The sequence below is a fragment of the Pituophis catenifer genome, unplaced genomic scaffold (genome assembly GCF_029215685.1).
Source record: "Pituophis catenifer annectens isolate HBS135680 unplaced genomic scaffold, rPitCat1.0.hap2 SCAF_8, whole genome shotgun sequence".
Lineage (NCBI taxonomy): Eukaryota > Metazoa > Chordata > Lepidosauria > Squamata > Colubridae > Pituophis > Pituophis catenifer.
The window spans coordinates 27,420,077-27,444,822 of NW_027256888.1; the positions used below are offsets into that span (position 1 = coordinate 27,420,077).

General features: G+C 41.9%; 1 protein-coding gene across 2 annotated transcripts in view; it reads right to left on the bottom strand.

Annotated features, from left to right (window-relative positions):
* Positions 1-12,345: 12,345 nt before the first annotated feature.
* LDB2 (LIM domain binding 2) overlaps positions 12,346-24,746 on the bottom strand; it is a 580,079-nt gene continuing 567,678 nt past the window's right edge. The window contains exons 6-8 of one of the 2 annotated variants that reach the window (XM_070948509.1): positions 18,184-18,307; positions 15,478-15,623; positions 12,346-12,576 (exon numbers count right to left, since the gene is read on the bottom strand). In XM_070948509.1, coding sequence (XP_070804610.1) covers positions 12,346-12,576; positions 15,478-15,623; positions 18,184-18,307 — 501 coding nt within the window. Of the gene's footprint in view, positions 12,577-15,471; positions 15,624-18,183; positions 18,308-24,746 lie in introns of both variants that reach the window. The other variant, XM_070948508.1, reaches the window with a different exon arrangement.

The following is a 24,746-nucleotide window of genomic DNA, read 5'->3' on the forward strand; positions in this document are numbered from 1 at the left end:
CAATTTAATATTAAGATGTTAGAAGGTATTACTTGAGAAAATTGATGGTTATAATAACTTGAGCCTTGATAGTACAGTGGTCTACACACCCTGTTATTAACACAGCTGCCTGCAATTTACTGCTGGTTCGAATCTCTCCAAGGTTCAAGGTTGACTCAGCCTTCCATCCTTTCTAAGGTAGGTGAAATGAGGACCCAGTTTGTGGGGGCAATAAGATGACTTTGTATAAATATACAAAAGTATGAAGGCTATTGCTTAACACATTGTAAGCCACCCTGAGTCTCCGGAGAAGGGCGGCATATAAATCAAATTAAAAAAAAAAAAGACCTGGGAGATTGTTTAAATAACTATAACAATTGTAACAATTTGAATACTTTTAATAATGTATTTATTTAAGTAAAAGATGATTATGCTGGGATTAACAGTAGAATGATAAAAGAAGGTTTTTAGAGATTACACTGGGATTTACAGTGGGGGAAAAAATAAAGATGATTACACTGAGATTAACAGTGGAAAAAAAGATGATTACACTGGGAATAGCAGTGGAATAAAGAAGATTACACTGGGATTAACAGTGGAATAAAGATGATTACACTGGGAATAGCAGTGGAATGATAAAAGGAAAGGTTAAATTAGACCAAGTAAAAAGGAAATATAATAATAGACATAATGAATCGATTTTTAATAAGATGCTGGATGGTATATTTGAGAAAACTGATAGCCATAATAATTGGGATATTGTTTAAATATGTATAACAATTGTAATAAATTGAGTATTTTTTACTTAAGCAAAAAAGAAAAGAAAAATTAAAACAATATATGATTATGATTTATAAACAAAAAGATTTATAAGATTTAAATTTGATAAAGTAATACTGGAATAAAGATTTAATGGGAACTATATGAAGTAATAAATAAATGTAAGGAAGTTTTAGAAATGGAAATAATTTTGACATATATAAACATGTTTAAACTGTACTGTTAACAGTGAGGACTTAGGGTAAGAATTGGGAAATGTAGTATGGGTTATTAATTGTTAAGATTTAAGGGGGGTTAATAGAAGGGTGGTTGTTTTTTGATTAAGCAAATATGAGTAAATTTTTTCTAAGATGGTATTAGTTGGAATATGTGATATAAAACTAAGAAAGAAGGATATGATAAAATAGAATATATAAAATTTTGGTAAAGATGACAAAAAATGAACAAATTGATGACCAGATCAAAGCTCTGTTCTGAAAAGATGTAATTTGTGTGTTTGGAAAAAAAATTTAAAAAAAATTTGCAAAAAAAAAAAAAAATTCAGATGAACGTGACTTTTGCTGAGAATCCACATAAAGGAACTGAGGGGGCAGAGAACTGAGAAAAAGCCATGCCTGGTCACGCCATGCCAAGTGAGGGCATAACCATAGAATACAAGGATTTGGCTGAAGTTTTTAGCGAAAAAGCCTCAGACGAGCTCCCTGCCCACCGCGCCACCGACTGTGTGATAGAAATCTTACCTGGTGCTAAACTCCCTAAGCCCAAGATGTACAGCATGTCACCGAGGGAGTTGGAAGAACTGAGAACATTTATTGAGAAAAACCTAGCAAGAGGTTTCATCGAGCCAGCCCGACCAAAAATTGCAGCTCCAGTGTTATTTAGAGAAAAAAAGATAGCTCAAAACGTCCCTATGTTGATTTTAGAAACCTGAATATGATCAGTGTGGAGAACATGTATCCCTTCCCTCTTATGAAAGATACGTTAGCACACCTTGCTAAAGGGAATTTTTTTTCAAAGCTAGACTTAAGGGAGGCTTACTACTGTGTCAGAATTAAGGAGGGGGATGAGTGGAAAATAGCATTTAACACCCCCCTCGGCTGCTACCAATTCAATGTGCTCCCCTTTGGATTACAAGGAGCCCCTGCAGTGTTTATGCAGTTAATAAATGAAGTGCTACATCAGCATTTGTATAAGAGGGTCCTGGTCTATTTGGACAACATTTTATTTATTTATTTTATTATTTATTAGTTGCATTTCTATGCCGCCCAACTCCCTAGGGACTCTGGGCAGCTTACAGCAAAAAAACAATGCGAACAATATCCCGTAAAAATTTTTTTAAAGAAAACATTAAAAACCCATACACTCCATTCCATGGCCAGGTCTCGCAAGATCGCCGTAGCGAGATCAACGGCCCCAGGCCTGCCGGAAAAGTCAGGTCTTCACCGCTTTCCGGAAGGCCAATAGGGTGGGAGCAGTCTGGACTTCAGGAGGTAATTGGTTCCAGGGAGCCGGGACAGCCACAGAGAAGGACCTCCCCCGCGGGCCGGCCAACCGACATTGTTTAGCTGATGGGACCCGGAGGAGACCAGCTCTGTGGGATCTTGCCAGTCGCTGGGAGCTGTGCGGTAGAAGGCGGTCTCGAAGATAGCCTGGCCCTGAGCCATGTAGGGCTTTAAAGGTAATAAGCAACACTTTGAATTGCGGCCGGAGATCGATAGGGAGCCAGTGCAGCTCACGGAGAATTGGTGTAATGTGGGTGTATCTAGGTGCACCCACAATAGCTCACCTGGCTGCATTCTGGACCAACTGTAGTCTCCGAACACTTTTCAAGGGTAGCCCCATATAGAGCGTGTTGCAATAATCCAACCATGAGATGACAAGGGCATGAGTGACTGTGAGGAGAGCCTCCTGATCCAAGTAGGGTCGCAATTGGTGCACCAGGCAAACCTGTGCAAAGGCCCCCTGAGCCACAGCTGTCAGATGTTGTTCCAATCTTAGCTGTGAGTCTAGGAGGACACCCAGGTTGCGAGCCCGTTCTGAGGGGGGCAATTTCTCCCCTCCCAGGACCAAGGATGGACAATCAACATAGTCTTTAGGAGGCAATACCCACAGCCATTCGGTCTTATCTGGGTTAAGTCTGAGCCTGTTGACTCCCATCCAGGCCCTCACAGCCGCCAGGCCACACACATCACATCCACTGCCTCACTGAACTGACGGGGGGTGGAGATATACAGCTGGGTATCATCAGCATATTGCTGATACCCCGCCCCGTATCGTCGGATGATTTCACCCAGCAGTTTCATGTAGATGTTAAATAGGAGGGGAGAGAGGACCGAGCCCTGAGGCACCCCGTAAACGAGGGGCCTAGAGGTCGACCTTTGTCCTCCTACCAATACCGACTGTGATTGACCAGAGAGATAGGAGGAGAACCACCACAGCACGGTGCCTCCCACTCCCAACTCCCTTAGTCGTCCCAGAAGGATACCATGGTCAATGGTATCGAAAGCTGCTGAGAGGTCAAGTAGCACCAAGATAGAGGAATGACCCCCATCTCGGGCTCACCAGAAAGTGTGACCAAGGCAGTTTCTGTGCTGTAGCCAGGTCTGAAGCCAGACTGAAAAGGGTCCAGATAATCCGTTTCATCCAATGACGGAGGAGCTGAAGTGCCACCACTTTCTCTACAACCTTTCCCACAAAGGGTAGGTTGGAGACTGGCTGAAAGTTCTTTAATTCTGCTGGGTCCAGGGAAGGCTTCTTGAGGAGGGGCCTTACAACCGCTTCCTTTAATGGTTGCGGGAAGGACCCCTCCCTCAAGGACATGTTAACTAAAGCCTGGAGCCAGCCTCGTGTCACCTCCCTGCTGGCCAAAACCAGCCAGGAGGGGCACGGGTCCAACAAACAAGTGGAGGAACTCATTGCACCTACAGCCTTGTCCACTTCCTCAGGAGTCACTGGCTCAAACTCCTCCCACACAATAGGACTAAGACCCACCCCCATCATCTTGGTCGGTATTGCCCAATCAGAGTCCAGGTCCATCCGAATATGAGCGACTTTATCCGACAGAAACTGCACAAACTCCTCAGCTCTACCCTGCAAGGGCTCCTCTGCTCCCCCTGCATTAAGGAGGGAGCGAGTCACCCTAAATAGGGTGGCTGGGCGAGAATCAGTGGATGCAATAAGTGCAGAAAAATGTGAGCACTTTGCCACCCGTATCACCACTAAATAAGTCCTAATAAAAGCTCTCAGGAGTGTTTGGTCAGATTCGGATTTACTGGTCCTCCAGCATCGCTCTAGACATCTCTTCTGGCGCTTCATCTCCCGGAGCTCCTCGGTAAACCAGGGAGCTTTCCTGGATCCACTGCCATTGAGAGGCCGCAAAAGCACAATCTGGTCCAATGCCCCAGATGCCGCCCTATTCCAGGCAGCCACTAGGGTCTCAGCCGGACTGTGGACAAGGGAGTCAGGTATCTCCCCAAGCTCCTTCTGAAACCCTTCAGGGTCCATTAGGTGTCTGGGGTGGAACCACTTAATTGGCTCTGCCTCCCTGCAATGGAGGAGTGGCATCTTAAAGTCCAACCTCAACAGGAAATGATCTGACCACGACAAGGGAAAACCTCTATACCCCTTAATTCCAGATCATGTCTCTACTGCCCTGAGAGAAACACCAGGTCGAGCGTGTGTCCCCCCTCATGGGTCGGACCCTGAACTACTTGGGTCAGGTCCATGGTTGTCATGGAAGCCATGAAGTCCTGAGCCACAGCTGAGAATTCGCCAAGTGACGGCAGGTTGAAGATTTTAATCTATACCGAGACCAAAACAGAACATGTAAAACTAGTTAGGGCGGTTTTAAACAAACTCCACTCTGCCAAACCTTATGCTAAACTTTCTAAATGTAAATTCCACCAAGAGAAGGTTGACTATTTGGGGTACCGCATTTCACACCAGGGCATAGAAATGGAACTTCTAAAAGTGCAGGCTGTACTTGATTAGGAACCTCCACGCACGCGTAAACAGTGACAAAGCTTCCTGGGTTTTGCCAACTTTTACTGCCAGTTTATCCCTGCTTTCGCTAAGATTGCCCTCCCCATCACCAAGCTCTTAAAAATGAAAGGGGAGAGCAACCCTAAACTGAAGCATCCATTGAACTGGACTATGGAATGCCAGGCGGCATTTGAAAAACTTAAACGGCTGTTCTCAGCAGAACCAATTCTAAAACACCCGGAGAAACCATTTGTCATACAAGCAGATGCCAGCGATGTGGCAATAGGAGCGGTCCTGCTTCAGAAAAATGAGCAAGACCAACTACAACCATGCCCTTACACATCCAAAAAGTTGAATGACACTAAAGGTGGGCCATTTGGGAGAAAGAGGCTTATGCAGTTCGTTGGGCATTGTTAACCTGGAGGCACTTCCTAGAAGGCCCTAAGACCCCTTTTGAAGTCTGGATAAAAATCTAGAAGCACTAAAGACCCCAAGGAAATTCTCCCCAAAACAAATATGATGGGCTCAGTACTTTAAACTGTTTGATTTTACTCTAAAATACCTCCCTGGGGGGAAAAACTTTCTGGCAGATGCTCTATCCAGAAAACCGCAATACAATAGTGCGAAGTCAGATGTAATCAAACCCATAGTACAAAACAATCAACTAGCCGCTAAAGTAATAATCAGATCCCAGGCAAAACAAGAAACATTGATGGACAATGACACCACCCAAACTTTTAAACAAGCATTGGCCATTGATGAATGGTTTTTGAACCACAAATTCAGCTATCTGATGAAAGAAGACTTGGCTTGGTTGTGAGGGAAGTCAACTCCAAATTAGCTAGACATTTTGGGTTTGTGAAAATTTTACACCGAATTAAAAGACAATTTTGGTGGCCATCACTAAAAAAGGACATAGAAAGCTAAGTAGCTAGCTGTCCCATTTTGTGCAGCAGCAAAAAGATGTCAGGGGAAAATCCCAGTTCTATTGCAGAAGGTAGCTGAGCCTTCAGCGCCATGGAGAGTGATTGCTATAGATTTCATTGTAGAATTGCCAAACAATGAGGGAAATACTTTTATTTGGGTCGTGTCAGACCTGTTTTCAAAACAGGCACATTTTATATCTTGCCAAAAGATCCCAACTGCTAAACGTTTAACCAAATTATTCCTAATACACATTTATCGACTTCATGGAACTCCACAAAGGATCATCTCCGACAGAGGGGTTTAATTCACCTCCAAATTTTGGAGGGCATTTTTGGACTTAACTTGGTACTGACCAGGGGTTGAGCTTCTCCCACCACATGTATACTAATGGAAATTCTGAAATTTTAAACTCGGTGTTAGAACAATATCTAAGATGTTTTATTTATTTTCAACAGGACAACTGGACCGAACTTTTACCTTTTGCTGAAGTTGCGTTTAATAATGCTGTACATTCAAGCACTGGTTTTACCCCTATCCCAGCCACTCCTTATCTTGCCTTGGCTGCTCACCTAGAGTGACGCCCGGGGCCCAGCCTTAGATCTGCAGTGCCACCTTGGCCTGTGCACAAGAGGCAGAGAGCATGCAGGACCTGGCAATTGGCATCCCTGGGGACTGCTTGCTGAGTGTTGCCCTTCATCCAGGACACCAGTCCTCATGCGCTTGGAGCCTGCTGTGTGCACGCCTAGGGGGCGGGGCCGAAGTGGCAGCGTGGATCTAATGCTGGCCATGGGTGGCACTGGCGCCTCCTGTCCCTGCTTGCTGGCCTTTCCCTACCCAACCCCCACATGGGAAAGCCACGTCCCTACCTGTTCATGGAGGAAAGAAGAGGTGGGAAGGAGAGGGCATGGGAACCAGGGCAGGGATTTCTGCCTGCCAGCCGCCATGGGTATGAGATCGCACAGGCTTGGCAGGGGGCACGTGGAGGTGAAGGGAGGTGGCATGTGGCTTCTGGCATTGCGTGGGGGGGGGGAGGAAGCAGAGTTTCCCTTTTGGCATCAGGCTTGGAGGCAATGAAGGGGAAGGTGGACAAAACAGGAAGCTCTGTAGGTTTTTTTTTTTTTAATGGGCAGAGCCTTATCATTTTGATCCCCTTCCCCTGTCGTTGCCTCTGTGCCTGATGGACCTCTGCATGATTCTCAGATCACCTCTACAACATGTGCATGTACCCCTTTTAGAGTAGTAACAGGTCAGGATTTCAGTCCCATGCCTGAACTACCCACAGAAGAACCCACCTTCCCCTCACTTAAGGAGTGGATGGATAATTTGCAAAACACATGGCCAGTGGTTAGATTAGCCTTAAAGGAAGTTAGAGAGGCTTTTAAAATTCAAGCTGACAAGAAAAAGATGGAACCCAAACCTTTCCATGTTGGAGACAGAGTATACTTATCTACAAAATTCCTGAAATCATTACAACCATCATAGAGACTAGGGCCAAATTTCATTGGACCTTTCCCCATCACTCAGTCATCAATCCAGTAGTAGTTGAACTACTCCTTCCAAAGATACTCAGACAAGTCCACCCAGTATTCCACATTAGTTTACTCAAGCGAGAAGTAGTCTCATCCCTCAGACCACCTGCATCTACACCACCTGTTCCCATCATGATTGAACAACATTTTGAAATCAAGGAAATCCTTGACTCTAGGATCCAGAAGGAAAATCCAATACTTAGTCGCTTGGAAACATTTACCATCAGCCCATAACGAATGGGTCGCTAAATACTATGTTAGGGCTCCTACCTTACTGAGAAAATTTCACTCCCTATATCCTAACAAACCTTGTTAGTATACTATCATGAAATTTTATGTTTGTTTTTTTACAGGTGGACCTTTTCATTTTCTAAGGAAAGTAGCATGTCAGATCCCTAAAAATGATACTGCCTTTCAATTGGGAGAAGGGGGAGACTTGGATTCGATTTACTATCATTGTCTGTGTCAACAGATATTTTACAACCTATATCCTGGTGCCAAAGAGCCCTGAGATACCGTTAACGTGAAGGAATGTTTATGACAGCCATGTGGGCTGTTTCACTTTAAAGGATAACGATGTGAATACATGTGTATTTGGGTTCTCAGGGCAGCTAGTAAAGAAAACATCTTCACACTTGTGTATTGGCTAAAATTTGCATTCTGGTTTAAGGGAGAGGTCACTACTGCTTTAATCCTACTTGTCTTGCCTAAGGGTATTCAGACCTTGCTTTGACTTCATTGCTGTCCCTTCTGCTTAATAAAAAGGTTTCTTTTGAAATACTACGTTTCAAGAGTTTTTACTTTCTTAAATTATAAGGAGAGGCAATCCTTATACCTGTTAAGAGGTTTTAATATAGATTACAGAACCTATATCAGCAATGACAAGAGACAATTTAAAATTGAATAGATGTGAAGGCATGATAATACATGTAATTTATGCTCAAGATTAAGAAAAAAATAATAAGCAGTCATTTGATGTCAAGAAGCAATTGACAAAGCAAATTTCAGAATATTTTGTATATACCAAATGCTGAAGCTCATGCCAAAAAAAAAACAATGATGTGATCCAATGATCCAATTTGCAGAAAAGGGGGTGAGGGACAATTCATGGTCCAGTCAATGTTAGATTTGGATTAGCTGCTAGATCTTACTGTCATATGAACAGGAGGTATTTTTGCTTGATGATCAGGAATCAATGTAATTGTTACAGGCAACTCCAGAAGAATTTCAGTATTGAAGCTAATCCAATACACATTTTTTATAAGCTACAATGAATATTTTTCTCATGAAATTTCTGCCTTCTTTTATGGAGTGATCTGGTACAGCTAAATAATTTTAGAATGGCAGGGATCAATTTTCCTACCATTACCTCCCAAATTTTATATCTGTTTCTGCATTCCTGAGGCCAAGAGAAAACCAACAATTAATTCCTTGTGACTAGATTGGATGGGGAAAAGGGAGTGTGGGTTAATATATAATCAAGCTGGTCTCTTTGTCGCTGAGGTACAGACCTGCTTAGCAAAGGGGCCATAAATTTTGGTTTTGAACTGTCTGGAGCTGATGGGGTTTCCTGTGTTTTAGTCAGATCTAGGTCCTTAAACCTGGAAAGTTCAGCCCAGCAATACCAGTAGGGTAGTTGAGCTGGCTTCAGTCTACACCTAAGTGCTTTCAGGGTTGAGTATTCAAATGTACTGCCTTCTGGCCAGATCTGTTTCCTATATTCATTGGTAAGCAGAGCCCACTTTTTACATAGCCTCTGTGCTTTTTTCTTTGTCATGCCCACCTGGACAGGCAACCTCTTTTCATCCTAGGCATCAAGTAAGTCTTTTATTGAGGAGCCTACCATGACCCTCGAGCTAGAGCATCCCATGTTTCCCCTCTGATATAGGGATTCAATTTGGCTCTGCCGGGTCCCAGTGAACTGAGTCTCCTAGTGAGACAACTGTCGCGCCAGCAGTTTTCGGATATAAAAAAGAGATCCATGAGGACTCTGGTTTCCTATCAGAGTATGGGCACCTCCAGTTAGGGATTCTCCTGCCTGCAGTTTTCAGACTGAAAAAAAAATGATATGGGAGGACTTTACTGGTCCCTGCTGTAAGTATGGACACCTTCTGTCACTGGCCTCTCCCTCACTCACAGTTTTCAGACTCAGGAAAGTCCAGAAGGACCCCTGCTTGTTTCCAGAGATAAGGGCCCCTTCCTCTCACAGGGCTTTTATTTACCAAGTGCTGTTGGGTGGCTCCGGTCTACCAATACCAAAGCTAGAGAGAACACAAAGAGAGTGAGATCCAGCTGTTGTTGGTAGAGGATGCCCCCCCCCCACACACTCACACAGCTGATTCCACTTTCCCCTTCAGGGAAGAATTGTTGGGAGGAAAATGCCTTCCGATGAGGATTCTTCCAGCCGGGAAACAACACTTTGAATAAATGGAATAGCAAAGCAGAGCTGCTGGAAAGAAGTCTTTTAATGGCAAGAAACCAAGACAAGTGACATTCAGCAAAGTTTCTTGGCTGAAGAAGGTAGGCTGATTGACATCCAAATATGAGTTTATATATTCTTTCTGAGCCTTTCAGTTTAACACATGTTTTTGATAATTAATTCCTGAATTTGGTGACTTTTTAATTCTATATCTATTGATGGGATAATTTTTCTTAGTTTGGCTTTGTTTGGAAGGAAAAAGGATTTATCTCTGTTGAAAAGAAATGAAGTTGGGAAATCTGACTAGTTCCTGTGCCTTGTTTGTCCTAATAATTGCTTTAACAAGATGGTAATTGGTTTCACAAGACATCGCTACTGTATTATGTGTCAGCCACTGTGTTATGCATCTGGCTACTTTGTTGCTACATTCTGGTGGTTTTGTTAGTCCTTTTGATTAGCACCCCCCACCCCCCCCCCCGCCCCCGGGGCTGTCAGTTCTGGAAATGAATCAGACAAGGCTAGTGTTTTAGTTGAAAGGATTTAAATTATGATTTAATCATTTGTATTTATTTGTATTGTGTTTGAATTATTTGCTGCCTCATGGTTTCTTCTTCTATCTGGGGAGGGGGGTCTTCCTTCACTTGCCAGTCTCATTTGACAAACAAAATTGTAAGCCGCCCTGAGTCTCCTGAGAAGGGCGGCATATAAATCAAATTTAAAAAAAAAAATGCCAAGCATGTCCTATTTGACACTGAATCAAAAATAAAGCTAAACTTGCTTCTGTAATGCAGATAAGAAACACATTTGTATATTGCTACAGAGACTTACCACATTTACCACTTTTATTGACTGAATAGTACTGAAGGTGTAGAATCATTGACAACTTTCACTCCAAATGTCTGTTTGGTTCTCCTGCATGTCAATGCCACCTTATGTTTTCCTGTAAATTCATAAAACTCTTTTAAAAAAATCATTTTATTGAAAAAAATAATGTGTTGCTCAAATATTCTGCTCTAGTAAGCTCTCTTTAAATGTACTGTACCAATATTTTTATAGCTGTATATTCTATTAGAAAGGAAATGTAAACAACATGTTTGTTAACATAGTTTATTGGCACACGTATTGGGAAAGCATACATAAAATACAATTGTATCATAACACATCAACTCACTGTATTTTTACATGATGAATTGAAAATATTATGTAAATGAAAAAAATAGTTTATTTTATAAAGTTTCACATAAATATATTATAATCAAAAATTAATTAGTTTAAGGGCTTTACAAAAAGTATTATTATACAAGAGATAACGCATGAAGAAAATCAAATAAACAATATGCAATAAAACCCAAATTGGTTTTTGTTCAAATCGTTCACAAAATTGATGGATTACATGGCTTTCAAAATTCAGATCAACAACAATTTTACAAAGCATAAACTTTCATAGGGTACAGCTACCCTCCTTTCACATAAAAATATTTGTTATGTGTTTGATGAAACAAAATGGCATTTATAATTGTTTCAGTGCTTTTCACAAGGGGATAAAAAACTTTGATTTAGAATCTGTTACATTATTTGCCTGAAAGCAATGAAGACTAGAAAAGGGAGAGAAAGAAAGAAGGCAAAAGGTCAACTTGTGTCAGAAAAGCGAAAATTATGGAGATGTTGAGAAAGACAGGGTTTTTTTACAAATACCAGCTTCAGGAGAATGAAACATGTGTAACTTTGATCTCACAATTATTCCTAGCCAGTCACATAGCTAGATATGCATGCTCACACCCCTTTCAAGAAACCTGAAGTTTTACCAATCATCTTTGGAATTGGAGTTTTCAAGTTTCAGAGTGGTAACACACTGGCTCTGCTATGGATCAGAGCCACAAAAAAAGATATTGGGGTATTGTTATGATCTTATTGCAACAGCTTAAAGAGTTATCATTTGAAATATTAAAGCTGTATTTTGTAACCAGCAACATTAGAATGATTGGATCTTTAATAAAGCCCATATTATCATAGCTGAATCATTGCTGTCCCAGAAAGCTTGGTTTTCTTCTTTGAGAAAATATTTTAACCAAATGTTACAGTAGCATTCTCCACCATCAGATCTGGTCCTCAATTGCTGATTCAGTTCGGGAAAAGTTTCAGTCCAGAATATGTAGACTAAATGCTAAAGCTTTGCTACTGTTTTTTTTAAATAACAATAAGCTGTTTTTGGAGCCTGATTAAAAAAAAATATTCTCTCCTGCCTCTTGCCTTCTCAAATGGATAGCCAGAAAAATCAATGACACGGACAGAAAATAAGGGCTGTTTCCAGATTGTCTGCTCTTTCCATTTATATTGCAGAACAAAAAAAAGCCAGGATGTCCTCTTTCATGGTAAAAAAAAAATTCATTCGATCCTGAGCACTGACAGAAGATATGGCCTTTATAGAATAAAAGGGGATTATCCTGGGGAAAAATCCTGCATCGAAATGTAAAAATTGTCATGAGGTGCTACTTACATATTTAGTTTCACTGAGGTCAGTGCCAATATCATCGCAAGTACAAGAGTTTCTGAGATCATTCCCTGGGGCTTATAAATTATTTTTCTAATTTCAAAAAAGATAGCTGTACATCTAGAAATAGCTTCTATCTCTGTCGAAAATCTAGAGGTTTTTGTTCTGCTTATCTATGGAATGCTATGAGATGGAGGTTAGTTGCTGTTACCAGTCAAGCAGGAGGTGGGTATGGAGCTCTACTGGGAAGCCTGGGGTGTGGGGTTCTCAGACTTGGTCTCCTGGTTGGTAGACGTTTTACTGTTCCAAGGACTGTTATTTCCTAGGGCAGGGGAATTGTTGAAGTCTTCATCATCATCCAGGCCATTGGCTGCATCATATTGCGTGTTCTCCAGTCTAGTGATCAATCGCTCATCTTCATCACCAAATTCTCCACCCATCAGAGTGGGTTCCCCAACAACCATCACATCCTGGAAAGGGATCCATGATTTGTTAGTTGTTATAAACTAGAGCAAGCTAAATAAAGTATCTCAATTCCTATGAGAGGATTACCCAGAATCCTTCCACACATTTCCCCATATTATCACTGCCAGGCCTCAAAGGGATATATTCAAACCTGTTGGCATTCTGTTTGTATATGCTAACTTGGAAATCCAATTTTCAAAAATTCCAAACTATTGACTGAAAGGGTTGAAAAAGTTGTGTAAAAAAGTAACATGACACTGTATAGAATCAACACATTATTTAGCAATCCACATTCATATTTGTGGGGTTTTCAGGTAGCAAAAGCAAGTAGTATCACCTCAGGAATAGTTTTGTTAATCTCAAAGACAGAATCTAGTGAAATCTGTTCTAACAAGATGCTTGGAAGCTGTCTCCTGATTAAATCAGGGGTGGTCAAAAAAAGTCAAGGTGCTGGCTGTGACTGCATGACTGAAGTCCATAGGCTCATCTTGACTTTTCTGACCATCCTCCCCATATAACCCTGCCTGACTTCTTTACATCCTAATTTATTTCTCCCTTCTTTGCTACAACCCTTTAAAGAGCTACCTTTAATGCCATGGGGAAAAAGAATGAACTCAGGACTTCATGTTCTTTGCTTTATTGGATGGTTGGTCCGAGATGCTAAGTCCTTAAAAAGACTGTTTTCCTGAGGTCTTATTATAGTGAGGTGGTTTAAGCCAGGAGATCACAAGGATTGTCTGGCTGCCATTGTGGAAGAATTCTCTGACTCTGTATTTTTGCCTGGGGGACTCCTGAGTGTAGGATTCCTATACTCTTCATAGGACCCAACATGGCAGATATACTAATCCCCTCCATAAATGGGGAAAGCTCTCCTCTTTGGAATGTAGCTGTGGCGCTCCAAAGCAGACGGTGGGACATATTCTGGAACAGTGCCCTCTGAGTGCATATCGGAGGAACCCCAAAGACCTTCTGTATGCAACTTTGTATTGAGTATATAATCTATCTCTGAATTTGTAAATAACTAGTTTAATATTTACTCTTTGACAATGTAATTCTCATGTGCTTTTTAATATTTTTGCCATTACGCTAAATAAATAAACTCCTAGCACAACTGCTTGTTGGTACTTCGTGACTCATCCTAAGCTAGCAAGAAACACACAAAGAAAGGAACTGAGCAACCTTTCTTGACCTCATGGCTAATTATGGGGAATCTTCTTCGAATGCAATAGCCATATGGGTCATGAGCATTTATGAGAAGGCTTCATGTGTAGCACAATCCCATCATGCAAATGACCTCAGTCACATCATTAGCCCATAGATGTTGTGACATGCATGGTACCAGTGTGGCTTATTCATAACCTCATTTGCTTCCTGCAATCCATCCCAAAGAAATATAGCTCTGCTGATGTTCACCCAGGAACAGAAAAGGAAAGAGCACCCTAGATTTAAAAATTCTTCCTTCCTGAAGAAAAAATTAAAGAGAATAAACACTTCTACTTCTAAACACTGTAGCTATTCAGTGAACCATGTGGTCATTAAACAAATTGAGCTTCCCACACTACTTGTTGGAAGCTAGCAGGGAAGTTGCAAATGATATTACATGACCCTAAGATGCTGCAACTGTTGTAAATACATGCAAATTGCCAAGTGCTTGAATTTAGATCATGGAAGCATGGCAATTCTGCAGTAGTGTAAGTCCGAAGACTAGTTGTAAGTCACTTTTTTCAGTGCTGTTATAACTTCAAATGGTAACTAAATGAATGGTTGTTAAATCAAAGACTACCTGCATAGTGCTCCTCTTCAGACCAGAGGTGTCAAACTCAATTTCATTGAGGGCCGCATTAGGGCTGTGGTTGACTATGGGGGGCTGGCCGGGCATGGCCAATTGGGTGGGTGTGGCCAACTAGGTGGGCATGGCCAGCTTGACATCACTCCCCAAACTGCTGGCATGTTTCCTCTTCGCAATGGGTAGACTGAGCCAAAGCCACGCTGGCCTGATCTTTCTTCTTTGCACTGGGTAGACTGGGTTGAAGCTATGCTGGCCTGATCTTTCCTCTGCACACTGGGTAGATTGTGCCAAAGCTACATTGGCCTAATCTTTCCTCTTCATACTGGGTAGACCAGGCTGAAGTTACGTTGGCTTGATCTTTCCTCTTCCCACTGGGTAGACTGGGCCAAAACTACGTTGGCCTGTTCTTTCCTCTTCGCACTGGGTAGACAGGGCCAAAGCTACATTGACCTGATCTTTCCTCTTTGCACTGGGTAGACTGGGCTGAAACTACATTGGCCTGATCTTTGGACTAGGGCTTGTTTTCAGGGTAGGTCATATTTTTGGAGAAACACGGTACTTGTCCTAGAGTAGAACTGTAAAGGCAGCCTCCAATTCAACCCTGTGTTATCTTCACTAGCTAGTTCGGTATAATAGCCACCAACCTGATTGCTTTGGGATCACCTGTGGGAGAGGGGAGACATTGAGGGACAACACAATGATATCATCATATAAATTATGTCATATGCATTGTTTGCATGGTAGCATCAAGATGTTAATGTGGTTCTCACTTGATGTTTATGCCTGCACTGCTAGCCAAGAGTGCTTGCCTGCCCTGCCCATTGTTTTTTATGAATTGGATTCAGTTTCCACAGGTATGCAGCAATGCATGGGAGCATTGCTGAGCTCTATGGAGGTCAGGTAAAGGTCCCCCTTGAGCCCAGCCCTTCCCCACTGGCCAATGCCAAGAAGCTAACTTCTGAAACCCTGCTTGGTGCTTGAATAAATTGCAGTCACTTGGGGACCCAATATGGGAAGGGGTTGCTTAATGATTTGCAGCAGTTTTTGCTCTTTTAGGGATCCTGGCCTACAGATGGTCTTACATGAGGCCTAAAAGGAAAAGGAGACTTACAGGTACCTGACTGGCAAGGCTCAAGTTCGCTGCTGCAGTTTTCTTCTTGCTGTTGGTGCTGTTGATGTTATTTCCCGCACTGCTGTTGGAGGTGCTACTGGTGGAATTTTTTCTTTTTCTCCTTTTGGTGGTGGGCTGTCTTGCAGGCTCTGCTGCGGGAGAGAAAAGGCTGAGATGCAGCACGAAGGCATACGCAGAGAGTTGAAGGAGCCAGGCTGCCATGCATGAGTCTGCGCCAGTGGTGGGTTGCCCCCGGTTTGGACAGGTTCACAAGAACTGGTAGTAAAACCGCCAACCGCCCTGGATGTCGTCATCAGCGATCTGCACATGCGCAGAAGCTTCCCGTTGCAAACTGGTTGTAAAGGTAAGTAGAACCCACCTCTGGTCTGCGCCCTCTCAAATTCATTAAAAGAGGGCAGGCACAATATTGAAAATAGGGCTAACTATTGAGAAAGTTAACCTGAGTCAAAAAGCACATATAAATTAAGAGTAGGAAAAAGAAGGAACAGTTGTTTATAGTTTGGCATCCATGATACAAAAACAATGCTCTGCTATATACTATTCTGTAATTCAGTATAGATTGTGTTGTTTTATAGTAGTGTTTTCCAACTTTAGCAACTTTAAGATATGTGGACTTCAACTCAGAATTCCCTAGTCAACCATGCTGACTGGGGAATTCTGGGAGTTGAAATCCACATAACCTTGCCAAGGTTGGGAAATACTGTATCATAATAATAGTATTTTATAGTCCTTGCACAAAGTTGCTTGCCACAGTCAACTGAGCAAAAAGAGGAGACAAATTGCTTGGATTCATAATGGGCGCTATCAAGAAATTAGATTACCTTGGCTCAGAGTCAGAATAGAAATTTAAGATTTATATCCATTCACTTTGCCCTCTAGAAGTCAATAGAAACATTAGCTTGCATGGGGTGCAGTTAGGGGTTTATTTATGCAAAGATCTCTTCTGTTCTGGATAAATCCTGAAATGGAAGGGATACACTGAATACACTGAATCAAAAATGTTTTCTACCAGAAAGACCTCATAATGGGTGTACATGTATAATGTATCATAGGGTTGGAAAGGACCTTGGAAGTCTTCCAGTCCAACCCCCTACCCAAGGCAGAAGTCCTACCATCTTGGACAAATGGTTGTCCAATCTTTTCTTGAAAACTGTCAGCAATGGAGCACCTGCACAGCTGGAAACATTTCCTAGATTCTGGTAGGCAAAACAACCAGTGATAATTTTAGGAGATAGTATGATCATGCTTTTGGTCTCAATCAAATTTATTAGTCAAAGACCAGTACAATTAAAAATGCTCAAAAGAGTATCTGGTTAAAAGTTGTAGAATAAAATAATAATAAATAAAATCTGTATTGAAATCATAATTTGGCAGCCTATATATTGGTTGCATGTAAACAAGAGTATGGCCTGAGCTATGTAACAACATTCCTTAAATTGTGGAGGCCTATAATTATTAGGTACTAAAATACAACAAGGTGATAATATGAAAAGATTTGGAGCGTTAAGTGTATAAAATGGTTATAATGGATTATTCATCAGGCTTTGGCAAATCTTTAATGCTGCTGTAGCTACATTTAGTCATCTGTTACTAAATCTTGCTGGACCATTCATAAAGGAGAACATCAATCTACAATAGCAAATGAAAGACAAAGCATGAAAATGGAATTAAAATAGTTAATTGTGCTACATGGCTGACTGAAGTCATGTGACGAAAACAGTGTTGTGACTGCAAACATGAAAGGGATGGAGTTTGCCTTGTGAAGGAGGGACATTGCTTTCATCATTTGGATGAAAGGCATCTAAGAACAGGACACTTCAAAACGTTTGCATGTAACCATGGAAATAAGTGCATATTTAAACATATCTAAACAAAGTTGTGGCACCCTTCTGGAACCTCAGAAACATCATGAAAGAGGGATCTGCTTGCAGGAGCAGAGCACAGAACAGCTGCCTTTCTGTCTCCTCCTCTCTTCTGGACATGCCAAATGTCAGGCTACAGCCACTGGGCTGAGTAGGAATTTATTCTCTTCTGGGTGGGGGTGGGGGTGGGGGCAACATAAAGATCAAGGAATGGTGCCACATGGTAAAATGAAAGGTTAAAAGGCCCACATGGACCACTTCTCACCCTTCCTCATGGAAAGACCAGTGTTACCCAAGTTTGACTTCAGGCACAATCTAAAAGCTTCACCCTCAACCATTTTTATCCCAGATGTTCTTGACTCTGCATACTGCAAAACATCTTGGGAATGTTACCTGCATACTTTAGGAATTGTGCATTTTGGGCAACCTCCACAATGGCTGGCATGCTAATTTCAAGAGCAGTTGGGTTTCCATACCCCTTTTTAAGGGTGTAGGATTACATCTGTACATGATCCAGAAGACCTGCATGCAACTAAGAAGATGGAGAAGTAGTTCCATGTGCTAGGCAGAACATATTCTTTGTCATTATTACAGTATATAATGCACACCATTTGTACAATGATGATCATCATGTGTATGAGGTCATGTACTCTCTTTCTCCATCCCCCTCTCATAGAAATGCTCATATCTAGGAATCCAATAATTCTATTGAAACACTGATTTAGAGTGAATATCTGCAGAATAGTCACAGGACTTTCAATGGTATTCCATATTCTTAAATTCTTACTCTTTCACCCACTTAGAATCAGAGACCAGAGAGAATTCCTACCTGGAGGTGCCACCATCCGCTGCCATTTTTGAAACAAACATGTTTTCAAGCAGTCCCGAGGACTTAAATTATATGTTTTATGTCTTGACATTAGTTCTTGCATTGGCTCCAATATTACACACAACTGCAAAGAAGGAACAGAAAAAAAAACCACATTTCTGGACATTTTAAGATTCAACCATTTCTTTCGTTGCTCTCCAAACTTCTTATTTTCCTGCTAAGCAGAGAATTATGAATATAAATTGTGATTAATAGGAAGTTTCCCAGTTTTAGGGTTTCAAAGATGGATTGCAGGTTCATTATTTTGTTGCAAATAAATATGAAGTGAGCAGTATAACCTTTTTGTTTGGATTTTAATCAGATCAGAAAATTCACACTTCTACTGCCAGGGGCAGATTTACAAACACTCTTCCCAATGTATGGTTGCCTTCACCATCACTGTTTCCCAGCTAATCAAATGCTCCCTACTTTCATTCCCCCCATCCTCTCCCCCAGCTAACCCAGGAGTATCAAAATTCTGCTCTTGTGTTGTAAAGATCCTTGGTGTAAGGCCCGGCCTCTCCCCCTTAATCAAGAAAGTAAAGACTCTTGAAACTTTGCATTTCAAAAGGATCCTTTTATTGAGAAAGAAGTGATAACTGGGCGAAAGCAAAGCAGGATCTGGGGTCCTTAAGGCAATACAATAGGAATAAAAGAAGTTAGAATCCCCTCCCAACAATTTGATATGGATTTAGCCAATCCGCAGGTGTGAAGATGTTTTTTGTAAGGGATGCTCTGGGAAAGTGATAAGAAGACTTTCTCAGGCTCATTTCCTGAGTGATGCAATCCACATGGCCCTCTCTCCCCACGCATTCCCTGAAAGATGAGAAAGTGCCAGGGCACTAGGCGCCAGGCTAGAAGTTACAAAACAATTAATTACATGGTAAGGATATATAAGAAAGAAGGATAGAAAAATCTAAAGGAAATATAGCCCCCACCCTCTTCCCCTGAAGAATGGCAGATTCATGGGCGTGACACTTGGCGTAGAACAGATACGTCCATTTTCTCTCCTCCAACCTGGGAAACCCGTGAGCCCAGAGGGGAAGGGGGTTCAGGCTGGGCTGGGCTGCAGGGTCCTGGTGCTCTAGGTGCTTAAGGGCTGGGCGGTCGCAGCAGTTTTTATGGGAAGAGGGGAGGGGGAAGGAAGGAGGAGGAGAAAAAGGTGCCAGTTGGATATAACAGTCGCCGGGAGCCTCTGCTGCTGTGCACACCATGGAGGTAGGATTGGTTGAGGGAGTGGGAGGAGCAAAGGCAAGTAGTGAGTTTTCAGAGTTTGGCATGGGGCACCATGGAGGCCACCATCACCACCCGCCTGCCAGCTTCCAGGCGCTTCCTCAGCGGTGCTTTCTATGCAGACTATGATGTCACCACACTGAGTGGGAGGGGGACGGGCTCTGCTCTCCACCTCCTAAACTTCAGCCTCTGCTTTAGTTCCTTGTTGGCTGGGGTTTACAAAGAAGTCTATCCAATTAGGTGCATTTGGGGCCTTGGTCTTTTGACGTAATTCCTGGGAGTTGACATAATTCCTGGGAGTTGCACTCCCCATATTGCAGAGGAGGCCATGAGAGTGTGGGGAGCCAGGCTGGAGCCAGATCAAAAGGAGGGTTCAGTTCTTGTTCTGTCCGTTGTTACCTCATGTGGGATTTGATGCCGTGAATGAAAAAGAAGCCTCTTCATTAAGGCATTGTCATCACAACTCAGAGTTGTATCAAATTGAGTCTATTTACTATATTTAAAATGCTGCAACCTCACCCCACCTGCCCTCTTAATAGCATAACCCTGTTAACTTAGGTAGTTTATTTTGAGACTATCTCTGGACTAAACTCCATCTAGAGCCCCTTTATAGCTGCTGTTACAACTTTTAAACTGTGTTTGCTTGCAATATCTGATCCATCATATTTTCACAAATCATTTTATCACCTCCAGATGTCAGTGGAGTACAGTTCATGTATTGAGTTAATCCTAGGCTTTGTATGGAAAGCTGAAAAGCTTGAAGGTTTTTTCCCCCCTTTTGGTTAACATTGATTTTTAGAAAATCCATGGGGCATTGTCGAAGTGTGCATCACAAAATCAAGGAATGCGTATTCACTCCAGAATTTTGGTTTCCCATAAGACCAGGGGTGAAATTCAGCAGGTTCTGACAGATTCTGGAGAACCAGTAGCGGAAATTTTGAATAGTTCAGAAAACTGGCAAATACCACCTCTGGCTGGCCCCAGAGTGGGGTGGGAATGGAGATTTTGTAATATCCTTCCCCCAGGAGCGGGGAATGAATGGGGATTTTGCAGTATCCTTCCCCTGGAATAGGATGGGAATGGAGATTTTGCAGTATCCTTCCCCTGCCATGCCCACCGAGCCATGCCCACCAAGCGACACCACGCCCACCAAGCCATGCCCACAGAACCGGTAGTAAAAAAAAATTGAATTTCACCACTGCATAAGACTGCCACAAATGAAAATAGTAACATTAGGATAAATTCCTAATGCAATTTGGCTCTTTCTTAGAAAAGAAATGGGTCGGTTGATTATTATTTTATTATTATTTATTTATTCAATTTATATACCGCCCTTCTCCTAGTGGACTCAGGGCGGTGCACAGCCAAAACTAAAATACATAACAATACAAAATTTAAAATTAGTTAAAAGAATTATATACTTTGGCCCGAATTAAAACAGTGCGAATTAAAACCCATTAACAAATTAAAACTAAACAATTAATAACCATTAAAAACTAAAAAAGGGGGGCGGGGTTCACGCCAGCCCTGCTTGCTGGAAAAGAAGAGTTTTCAGGGCTCGGCGAAAGACCCGAAGATCCGATATCCTTCTTATCTCCGGGGGCAAATCGTTCCAGAGGGCGGGGGCTGCCACAGAGAAGGCCCTCCCCCTGGGGGTCGCCAGCCGACATTGCCTGGCCGACGGCACCCTGAGGAGTCCCTCTCTGTGGGAGCGTACTGGACGGTGGGAGGCTATCGGCGGCAGAAGATTAAACCTCCCCCTCCCCAATATGCTGTTTAGATTATGAAAAAGCCTGGAAGAATTATTTTAATCTGGAACCTTAATTTTGGAATTTAGGCCCAGTACTGTATACAGGTAGTCCTCCATTTACAACAGTTCATTTAATGACAGTTCAAAGTTACAACAGCACTGAAAAAAGTGATTTATGACCATTTTTCACACTTACAACCAGTGGTGGAATTCAAGTAATTTAACAAACGGTTCTCTGCCCTAATAATTTCTTCCAACAACCAGTTCACCAAACTGCTCAGAAAGTTAACAACCGGTTCTCCCGAAATGGTGCGAACTGGCTGAATCCCACCACTGCTTACAACCTTTGTAGCCCCATGATCATGTGATTAAAATTCAGGTGCTTGGCAATTGGTTCATATTTATGAATGTTGCTTTATCCCAAGGTCATATATCCCCTATTACAACCTTTTAATAAGCAAAATCAATGGGGAAGGCACATTTACTTATCAAGTGCATGATTCACTTAACAACCATGGCAAGAAAGGTCATAAAGTGGGGCAAAATTCCCTTAACAAATGTCTCACTTAACAACAACAATTTCAGGCTCAATTATGGTCATAAGTCGAGGACTACCTGTACACTCAACTGGCCCTTTTAGGGCAACCATAATGCTGATGCAGCCCTCAGTGAAATTGAGTTTGACACCTCTGGCGTAGAAGAACAAGAATACAATAAACCGTGCTCTGGATAGGGTGCCAGTGCTATCTCTACTAGTTTAAAGTTCAAAGGAAAGAATGACAAAGTACCAGAGTACTCAGATTTTAATTGTGAGAAGACAAAGACTCTCCAAGATATTCAGGAGCTTCTCCAAGAAGGGGTGATATGGTCTTCCAATATCTAATGGGCTATCACAGAGAAGAGGGTAACAATCTATTCTCCAAAGCATCTGAGGACAGGACAAGAAGTAATGGATGAAAACTAATCAAGGAGAGAATCAACCTAGAACTAAAGAGAAATTGCCTGTCAGTGAGAACAATTAATCAGTGGAATGACTTGCCTCCAGAAGTGAGGGATCCAACACTGGAGGTTTTTAAGAAGAGAATGGACAATGTCTGGAATGGTAATTTGCATCCTTTTAGAGGGTCGTTGAAGCACTTGGAAGTTTATCTGAGACCTCAGGGTCACCTGTCAGAGCTGAAGAAGTTTCTTAGATAAGAAGTGAAATGTCTTCAAAAGAAAAAACAAAGTCCAGTTGCCTCCTGAGAAAGCACCTTTGTGTTTCCTTGCTATGCAATTCAACCAGCAACAAATTGGCCCAGTCATTGAGATGATCATCCAGGAAGAAAAGTGTTCAGTCCCCAAAATCTCTTGGAGGAGTTTCCCCCTTTTCTTTTCTTTTCTCTATTCCTACCCATAGGACTGGGCAGTGGTGGAATTCAATTTTTTTTACTACTGGTTCTGTGGGCATGGCAGGGGAAGGATACTGCAAAATCTCAATTCCCACCCCGCTCCAGGGGAAGGATACTTCAAAATCCCCATTCCCACCCCACTCTGGGGCCAGCCAGAGGTGGTATTTGCTGGTTCTCTGAACTACTCAAAATTTCTCCAGAACCTGTCAGAACCTGCTGAATAGCACCCCGGGACTGGGCCTTGCCAGCAGCAAGACCAGGCAACAAGAAAAAGAGTCTTTCTCTCCTTTAGCAGCGGTTGTAGCAATCTGCATGGGTTATCACCCAGGAAAATGAAACTAATTTCAGCATAGGTTGTGTACATCGCAGTTTGCTCTCCTATGGGAAACTTTATTTCAATTAATATGGGTAGAAAATGCAAATGAAATGAATGAAACCCTGAGATGGAAAGAATTTAGGAGATCAAGATTGACAGATAATTTTTGTTTATTTTTCACAACACACAAAATTCTGCTTTTCATCATATAGAAATTCAGGTTTCCCAAAATAAATCCTGTCCGATTTTGCTTCATCTGTATCATATCCAATTTGCTTTCTTGTATGTTTTTCTCTTCTTTTTCTCCGACCCTGTTTCTGTGATTAAACAATTCCTTTATCCCTCCTGTTTCTATTATTTTAATCTATTCCATTCTAATGAAAACAAATTTACCAATAATAATTTTCTTTGGATTGAATTAACTCCACAATCTTCACCATCCTGTGGCTTTAAATACTTTGACTCAGGCTGTCTTTCTTGAAATCCCTTAGTTCAGAGCAATAAATAACACTTTCATACATACAATCTGGGACTACAGATTTGTGAAATCACTAGCTATGAAAGTGGGGGGGATCAAGTTTCTTCAAGATGAAATTGACTACAAGTAACTACCTGGACATATCTGTGTTGTTTCCTTGGTATCAGGACAAAAGTAGATTCCTTCTACCAGCATCTTTTTTCCCAACTTCTCAGTTTAACCTAGAGCTTTGAGCATTCCTGGTTGCCTAGGTATGGTTGATCTACTTTCTGAGATCAGCTAATTTGTTACACATGGGAAGATGCTATAAGGACTTGCCTCTCCTATCCCCTCAAGAAAGCAGAACCCCTGAGAGACCAGTTGGTGTCACGGTGGGAACGGTCTGGAAATAGTGGAGCTCTGCCGAGCTCTGTGAAAACCAGACAGTATCTGCTTTCCAGGAGACCCTATGGGGTCAAAGGCGCCCTGGAGGGGAGGGTGAAGAAAGGAGAGGTACTTCATCAATCATGAGGAAACTGTAATTTCCTCGTTAGATCCAAAGAAAACTCTCCTGAACAGCAGAAAGGATGATGGCCATTTTGGCAAGTTTGACAAGTTGTGACAACTGGGACAATAAGATTATGTGCAGGAGCAGTTCGTGGACAGAGCATTGAAACTGGGTGAGATAACTTCTAACTTTTATTCTAGAGATCTAACCCAAATAAAAGAATTCCAAAAAAATAATCTCCAAACATTAAGAGAGCGGCAATTGGATACATGGAGAAAGATCAAAGACTCAGATGTGAAATAAATGTCTAATAGAAGCTTTAAAACATAGAAAGGCTGGAGAAGAGTTAATAACAACTTGAAAAGTAATTATTGGGAGAAACTGCTTTTCTTATTTTTACTTTTAACCCCCCTTGAACTGTTGACAGTCAGCTGTTTGATTTTTGCCCGCTGCTTAATGTTGGAATTTGGAGCAGGGGAGCCGTCTACTGGAGGGAGAATATCACTGCAGTGTGGGAAACTCATGGGAAAGTGATAATTGTTAAATATAAGCAGAGGAAATGATGGAAAGTAAATAACACCTGGAAGGCCACTTGACCTTGATTCTATTTCAGTAGGCGATTTGGATATTTGGAAATATTTAGTGACCTCTTTGAAGATCTTTAAGACAAACTGGATTGCAAATAACTAAAACTCTATTGAAACTGTTCACTGGATGGTGGATTTGAAAGATTTGAGGAGAGGGGAGACTTCAGGCAGTGATGTCACACTGTAGCAGGAAGAACAAACGGGGCTCCGCTTGTTCATACCTAATTTTCATGTTTTTGAGGCTTCTATCGGCAGGTCGGATCTTGAAGAGATCGGCAAGGT